At 34.5% G+C, this 8,805-nt stretch overlaps 1 protein-coding gene across 1 annotated transcript; it reads right to left on the bottom strand.

The window, feature by feature from the left end:
• Positions 1–3: 3 nt before the first annotated feature.
• LOC112006770 (probable disease resistance protein At5g66900) lies at positions 4–3,036 on the bottom strand (the record flags this gene model as incomplete). The annotated part of the gene is made up of 2 exons (XM_065768157.1): positions 769–3,036; positions 4–348 (listed from the first exon to the last, which is right to left on the bottom strand). Coding segments are annotated over exons 1-2 (973 nt in total), but the record flags the coding sequence as incomplete, so codon positions are not given.
• Between the last annotated feature and the right edge of the window lie 5,769 nt (positions 3,037–8,805).

Here is an 8,805-nt window from a genome sequence, read left to right on the forward strand (position 1 = left end):
GACGAAAAAGAGTCATTGCATCAACATCATCTAGTGGTTTTAAGTGATATGTAAATTCCAATCTTGGAAATGCAGTTCTTGAAGTAACCAAAATCTTGTAATTGGGAAGATCAAACTTAAACATTTCAGGAAGGGATTCTGATCCGAGCCAGACATCATCTAGGATCAACAATATAGGATTAGGTCTAAGATGATTCAGCAGTTGTGACAGCTGGTCGATTGCATCTTCATCACTTTGAATTTGAAAATTAGGCTGCATATCCTTATAATTTAATAGGTTCTGCACAATGACCTTCACATTGGGAGTTTTTGAAACGTTCACAAAGAGAATATTGTCCTCAAACATTCCTGTCCAAACGCAATGTAGTTAAGAAACTGCCACAGAGGCACATTTCATATCGCATATATTACACAAATAATGTCCCAGTCATATGAACAGAATACCCAATCCTAATCGCAGCAAACAGTGAGATGTGAAGAAAAAAAAAATTATGAGAAACACCACCAACTATGAAAATATGAGAATTGCATTTAAAATTTTTTTTTTAAATCATCTTGTTTCTTTTACTGCATTATTTCATTTTAGGATTCAACAAGGAAGTTCAATGTATTTTGTTTTTGCTACTACCTAACGGTATACTTTACCATTAAGGATCCACATACTAGCACTATAACTAACTTCAAGAATACGCAAACTATATTTCCTAAAACACTAACAAATTATAAAGTAAAAAATTACACACTGACACACAAAAGAGATGGAAGTACCTCTAATTTCTTCATCCTGACAAAGCATTTGGACCAATGTGGTCTTCCCACATCCTCCCGGAGCAGTCAGTAGAAGCAGCTGCACCTCCTCCTTCAACAGCAGCGTCTTCAACTCCATCATTGGCATATCCAACCCGACTGTAAAATCCGGGGGATCACGAACCGCGCACAGCACCTTTTGTCTATCCACAACTGAATCCACTTTTTGCAGATTAACATTCACATTTACCAAAGTCCTCAACCCATTCCTTGTGCTATGTACTTGCAAATCAACCTGACAGAACCTGACGATTTCTTTGTCCAACGCTTCAAGTTTGTGAGAGTAATATACTTTGAAACAGTAGTTCCACCACCGGATTGTCAAGCACTTGCGAACAAGCTTCTCTCCCTTTTCCATATTTTCGATCAAGTTCTCTGTTTCCACTTTTGGGAGATCAAGTTGTTCGCTTAATTGTGTTATTTCGTTGACCGTTGGTGCCAAACGATTTAGCGTGGATTCTAGGCGTTTAAGAATGGGTTTGAACATACGGGCTTTGCTTACCACGTCTTTAACTGTGACATGTAACACTGCAAAGCCCTCACCAAATGCTGCCCCAAGAGCAGCCCCTCCAACAAATGCTGCTGCCATAGCTTTGCTTCAAAGATTCTATATCCAATATAGTATTTGGAAACCTAATTGAGAAACTAATAAGACTTCACTCACTCTACCCAACTATGCAAAATGCAAACTTTTTTTTTTTTTGGGAATGACTTCAATTTTTATTTAAATAAATAAAAATTGCAATGCAGTGATAAACTAGCAGTGAGACCTGAAAATTGCAATACAATGGTGTAAACTAGCAGTGAGACCTGAAATTTGCAAAGCTAAATCAACACTTTATATACTACAAAAAAAATTATAAACATCTCTGGTTAAATTTCTTAGTGGTGATCAGGAAACGGAGCGGAAGTATGTCAATTGATCGCTCAGTACCGGGCGAGTAGCAATTCATTATAAATATATAAATATGAAAAAAGATATGTGCCGAGTAGGAGAAGAGATCTCATGTCAACGGCTTCTTCTTTCGTAGGAAAGAAAGATTGAAAGGGAAATAAAAATGTAAAATACACAAATAAATCAGCACAAACGCCTTTCTGTTTCTCCGCTATTGCGCATCTTTACCTTCAACCTGGAAGCGTCCTTTTGGAACTAGAAGCGAAGCAACATGAACGAGTGATATTTTTACTAAATTACTATTATTGGTTTGGTAATAATTTTTTTTTAAAAAAAAAGTAAAAACTAATAAATATAGAAGTTAAAAATTTGTGAGAGAGAGAGAGAGAGAGGGGTAATATTGCTCTGATCTCAATCCTTTGTTCACCAACCCCACTCCACTTAATCGCTTATTTGCTAATTACAGTTTGACTATATTATAATGTCTTTGACGTGAAGGTAGGCCACGATGATTTTTTATTTCTATTTTTATAAAGGTCGATCCTTTTGATGAATTATTTACGGGTTTCAAATTTTCAATCTTTTTTTCTTAATGAAAAATTTTTTTAGATCATTTTTTTTTAAATGAAAAATTGATTCAGAAAGAAAAATAATAATAATAATTATACTACTATTCTTTGAAGCTTGGGGAAGCATTACCTTCCTTTCTCTTTTCTTTCTTTTTCCTTTTCATAGCTACAAACAAACATAGGGTCTGTTTGGATACAATTTATTTTACTAAAAATTAAAAATACTGTAATAAAATAATTTTTAAATATATGAATAGTATCGTGAGACCCATTTTTAATATAAAATTTCCTAAAAAGTGAAGTTTGTGAGTCCCGTAAACAGTGTATAGGACCCACTGATGTGCACTGTACATGAGAGAAAAGTCAACAACTGTAGCTAAAAAAGAAAAAAAAGAAGGAAACGTGATGTACAAAATGCAGACGCGCAATAAGTCGGATCCAAACGGTCACATAGTGTTACTTCCATTTTCGCCTAAATTGAGCTAACATGGCAAATTATAAATGGTTAACTATCACTTATACATGAACCCACAATTTTTTCTTTACCAATCGTACTCTGCCATGTCATAGTTATGGCAAGAAATTGTGAAAAATTATGTGGTCCTAGACTTTTCTATTATAAAATGACGAATATGTTCTTAACATTTTTTTAGAAATTACAAGGGTTCTAATATATGAATTTTCTCATTATTAATAAAGGTACAAAGTAAAAACACACATTTTCTTCTTTCTTTTCTTTCCTTCGTTCAAACCTATCAAAGAGAAATATTTTCTCTTCTTTTTCCTTTTTCTTACAAGCACTTGCGAACCAGCTTCTCTCCCTTTTTCATATTCTCGATCAAGTTCTCTGTTTCCCCTTTTCGGAGATCAAGTTGTTCACTTAATTGTGTTATTTCGTTGACCATTGGTGCCAAATTATTTAACGTGGATTCTAGGCGTTTAAGAATGGGTTTGAACATACGGGCTTTGCTTACCACATCCTTAACCGTGTCATGTAACACTGCAAAGCCCTCACCAAATGCTGCCCCAAGAGCAGCCCCTCCAACAGATGCTGCTGCCATAGCTTTGCTTCAAAGATTCTATATTCAATATAGTATTTGGAAACCTAACTGAGAAACTAAGACTTCACTCACTCTACCCAACTATGCAAAATGCAATTTTTTTTTTTTTTTTTTGGGGATGACTGTGATTTTTATTTAAATAAATAAAAATTGCAATACAGTGGTGAACTAGCAGTGAGACGTGAAAATATGCAACACAGTGTTAAACTAGCAGTGAGACCCTGAAAATATGCAATACAGTGTTAAACTAGCAGTGAGACCTGAAAATTGCAATACAACGGTGTAAACTAGCAGTGAGACCTGAAATTGCAATACAGTGTAAACCTAGCAGTGAGACCTGAAAATTGCAATACAACGGTGTAAACTAGCAGTGAGACCCGAAATTTGCAATGCTAAATCAACAGTTATATACTACAAAAATTATAAACATCTCTCGTTCAATTTCTTAGTGGTGCTCAGGAAACGGAGCGGAAGGCATACCGGCCGAGTACCAATTCATTATAAATATATTTATAAATATGAAAAAAGAGATGTGCCGAGTAGAAGAAGAGATCCCATCTCAACGGCTTCTTCTTTAGTAGGAAAGAAACAAATGAAAGGGAAATAAAACTTTAAATTACACAAGTAACAAGTAAATCATCACATACGCCTTTCTCTTTCTCCGCTATTGCCTCTTTTACCTTCAACCTGGAAGCTTCCTTTCGGAACTACAAGAGAAGCAACAAATAAGTGATATTTTTACTAAATTACTATTATTGGTTTGGTAATAAACTTTTTTATTAAAAGTAAAAATTAAAAATGAATAAATGTAGAAGTTAAAAATTTGTGTGTGAGTGAGAAGGGTAAACTTTGTTCACCTAGCTCACTCTACTTTAGAGTTTATTACAGTTTGACTATATTATGATGTCTTTGACGTCAAGGTCGAGGCCACCATGAATTTTGGCTTTTTTTTTTTAGGGTCGATCCTTTTGATGAATTATGGATTTCAAATTTTCACTTTTTGAAAGTGAAAATTTGAAACCCATATTTGGAAAATTTGAAACCCATAATTCATCAAAAGGATCGACCTTTTTCTTATTTGCTAGTTGAATGATAATGCTGTTGTTTGGCAAAAATGAGTTTCAAATTTTCAACCCTATCTAAGAGCATTCGTATCAATCGTTGTATAAGTGCTAAATGCTATTTTTAGCACCTGAAACCACAAAAAACACACTACATCAAGAATGGTAATTGTAAAAATTTTAGCAACTTCGCTACAATAGACTGTCAAAGATAACAGCCTACTGTTGCTCAAATCTTATTAAAAAATAATAATATTTTATTGACCTTTTAATTAAAATATCATTTCTCTCTCTCTCTCTCTCTCTTTTCTTCTGAAGCTTGACTTTCTCTCTTTACTTCTTTGGTTCACTGAACTCTCTCTCCATCCTGTTCTCCATGTAGAAATTGCGCATATGGCAGAGCACGGCGATGACAAGTGGCAACCTCCGGCGCCACTTAGACCAAGCAGAGCGGTGGTGCTAGCGGAAGAGAATGAGGGCAATGTCGAAGCACCGCCGAACTAGAGCCTACATGGAGATGGGCAATGTCGTTTTATCTCTCTCTTTCTCCACCAAATCTTTCATCTCTCTCGATCTACCATCGTGGTTATGTGATTTGTGAGGTGGGTTTGTGATTTGTGGGTTGGATTGTGGGTTGTGGTGGAAGTTGTGGATTGTGAAGTTTGTGGGTTGTGGTGAGTTGTGGTGGAGGTTATAGGTTTTGTGGGTTGTGGTGGAGGTTGTGGATTGTGGAGGTTTTGGGTTGTGGTGGAGGTTGTGGCTTGTTTTGTGCGTTTTGTGGTTGTGGGTGTGTGTTGATCGGGTTTGGGTCATAGTTACGGGTTTGGGATGTGGGTGGGTTTTGGCAGCCTTGGGTGGTTTTGCTGGGTCTGGTTTTGAGTTGATTGGGGTGGCTTTGGGTTTTGTGGATGCTGTTGTTTTCTGGGTTTTGTGGTGAATCTCTATGGGTCTTCGTTGGTTTTTTTGCATCTGCTAGTGTGTATTTTTTTTTCCCAGTGTGTGGTTGGTGCTTTTTTTTGGTGGTGGTGGATGGGGGGTTTTCTGGGTCTGGTTTTGAGTTGATTGGGGTGGCTTTGGGTTTTGTGGATGCTGTTGTTTTCTGGGTTTTGTGGTGAATCTCTATGGGTCTTCGTTGGTTTTTTTGCATCTGCTAGTGTGTATTTTTTTTTCCCAGTGTGTGGTTGGTGCTTTTTTTTGGTGGTGGTGGATGGGGGGGGGGGGGGGGAATGGGTTTGTTGCGTTGAGATGGTCAAGTTTGCTGGGTTGAGACTTGAGAGTGACAGAGAGAACGAGAGAGAAAGAAATATAGTTGAAGAATAAAGAAAAAAAAGAATATTTAAATGAAATGGTAAAAAATATAGAATGTTTGATGTTGAGTGTATTGTAAAATGAGTTGTTAAAAGCTAAAATTTTGGGTTTTGAGGTGGTATATGCTAAAAATTTTATTCACCTTGATGGGAATGCTCTAACAAGGAACAACTAAACCTTTGATCCATGTCATTTTAATGGATTCCTATTTAAAATTGATTCAGTAAGGAAAATAATAATAATTATACTTTTATTCTTTGAAGTTTAGGAGAGCTTTTGAAAAGTGCTTAAAGTTGTAGCTTATCATCAGTATTATTTATGGACTTCATTGTATTATTCAGCTTATTTTTTAACTTTTTTAAACACTTTTAGCAAAATGTTTTCAACTTTAGCTAAATAACTTGTTTCGAAATGGACACTAAAAGTCTAAAACTAAGTGTGCATTTGAGATTGCTTAAAAAATCAGTTTTTTTTACTATTCAGCTTATTTTTGCTAGTATTCATGGGTCCTATTCTACTTTTTGGTACTATTTTTGGCTCCACTATACTATTTTAGTTATCTTTTACCTTTATCTACGGTACTTTTAGCAAAAAATTTCAATTTCAGCTAAATAAGCCACTCCAAAAAAATCACAGATTTTAAGAAATGCCTAAATTTTTTTTATAAAAAGTTTCCTACATCTTTCAAGAATTGTTTTTGTTTTTAATTTTTGCCAGCAACTTAAATAAGCTTTCCAATTAATGCTTTGAAATTGTAAGCTAAATACTAAAATGTAAAAACTGAAATTCAGAGAAGCAATGAATGTTTGTTCCCTCAACACTTTTTTTTTTTTTGGATGAAATTCCCTCTACAATTAAAAAAGTTAAAATTCAAAATTATTAAAAAAGTAAAGAAGGATCATGAAAGTATTTCGNGGGGAATGGCGTTTGTTGCGTTGAGATGGTCAAGTTTGCTGGGTTGAGACTTGAGAGTGACAGAGAGAACGAGAGAGAAAGAAATATAGTTGAAGAATAAAGAAAAAAAAGAATATTTAAATGAAATGGTAAAAAATATAGAATTGTGATGTTGAGTGTATTGTAAAATGAGTTGTTAAAAGCTAAAATTTTGGTGTTGAGGTGGTATATGCTAAAAATTTTATTCACCTTGATGGGAATGCTCTAACAAGGAACAACTAAACCTTTGATCCATGTCATTTTAATGGATTCCTATTTAAAATTGATTCAGTAAGGAAAATAATAATAATTATACTTTTATTCTTTGAAGTTTAGGAGAGCTTTTGAAAAGTGCTTAAAGTTGTAGCTTATCATCAGTATTATTTATGGACTTCATTGTATTATTCAGCTTATTTTTTAACTTTTTTAAACGTAAAGAAGGATCATGAAAGTATTTCGTGAAGAAAAAAAAGAAAAAGAAAAAGCAAAATATGGAAGAAGTGCACCTCCATCTTTTTAAAGTTTAAAATATTAAATATTAAAGGTGCTGGAAAAACTTTACTTTTTATATTAAATTGTATAAGTTATATTTTCACTAACTATATTCAATGTTTGATATAAAGAAGTGCACCTCCATCTTTTTAAAGTTTAAAATATTAAATATTAAAGGTGCTGGAAAAACTTTACTTTTTATATTAAATTGTGTAAGTTATATTTTCACTAACTATATTCAATGTTTGATATAAAGAATCGTTTTAAAGTTTAGAATATTCCATCATTGATATTATCATAATGAACAAAGTGTTATTTTCTCTAATTCTCAAAGGCGAGGAGTATTTTTTTTTTTCCTCTAAGCTTGTAATGAAGTGTTATTCCCTCAAATTTCAAGAAAGGGAAGTGTAATTACCCTAAAAAAGGAAAAAAAATGGTAAGTTTGAATAAGGATTTTAAATCTAACTCAATACAATGAGATTTTATTGATTTAGAATTATTAATGTTGAGGTCACATGCAATTACATAAGTACTTGCAGTGGATAGAATCATTTTATGTGGAGGTGACATATCCTTTTCTGCATCCTCGTCTCGCTTGGTTTGGTCATCGCTTCATCGGAATTACAAGCTCCTCTTTATAGCCCAACTAAAGGGACTTAAGATTGGACATGGCATATGTTCATTGGCTTGATGGGATAACTGCATGGCCTATGATACATTGGCGCGTTTGATAAGTAGTTTGTTTTCCTTGCACAAATTTCGAGTTAAAATTTAACAAATTAAATTGTATTGCTTTTCATCATTTAAAAAAAATGCATTGCTTTTCAAATGTAACAAATTGAATTTTAAGAATTTTTTTTATAATCAAATTTCAAGAATTCAAAAAGTATCAAATTAATAATTGAGGAAGAAAGAATTTGAATCCTGAATGTTTATGTTAAAAACATAAAAAATTATCAACTTTCCAATGTATAATAATAATAAAAATAATAAAATACTTAGTCCACTCTTTTCACCTTTTTGTTGTGTATAATGTGGGGGGTTGGGCCCAGAAGGCCTGTGCTAGCCCACCGAATTAGAACCCAAAATAGGACTCAAGGCCCATTAGAGCAGCTAAGTATGGTATGTATGGAGGAAGTTAACTCTGAACCCTATCACAATGAGCCCACCCCTAAGGTTGGGATGACAGGCCAAAGGGACATCCAGCCGAGGAAGTCTTAAATGGTTGGCTTAACATTGACCAGTGACGAGGGAAGTTGGGATAAGACGCGAACTTAGTGAGGTTCGTAATCGAGGATTGGTAGTGCCATTGGGGAAATTCACTGCCGAACATTATTTGGCGTCTGGAACAAAGTTCCAAGAGAATCCTTTAAAGTTGTGAGGATCTCTTGGGATTTTGATGAATGTGAGGGTACGCGTGAAGTGGGAAAATAATGATGATCACCCCATTAACAAGAGACTATAAAAGGTGAAAGAGGTTAAACAGAAGGGGGTTGGAAAAATTGGGAAGTGAGAGACAGAGAGAAAAACATAGGGAAACACAGGGGAGTTGAGGGAAACCAGAGAAAGGTTCTCATATTAAGGCTTGGAGGAGACAAACTAAGCTAAGTTTAGGACCCAATCTGTAGGATCGTAACATAATCCACATATAAATAAATTGGGGCCCAAACACTATCACC

This window comes from Quercus suber, unplaced genomic scaffold, assembly GCF_002906115.3.
Source record: "Quercus suber isolate HL8 unplaced genomic scaffold, Cork oak 2.0 scaffold_896, whole genome shotgun sequence".
NCBI classification, from domain to species: Eukaryota; Viridiplantae; Streptophyta; class Magnoliopsida; order Fagales; family Fagaceae; genus Quercus; species Quercus suber.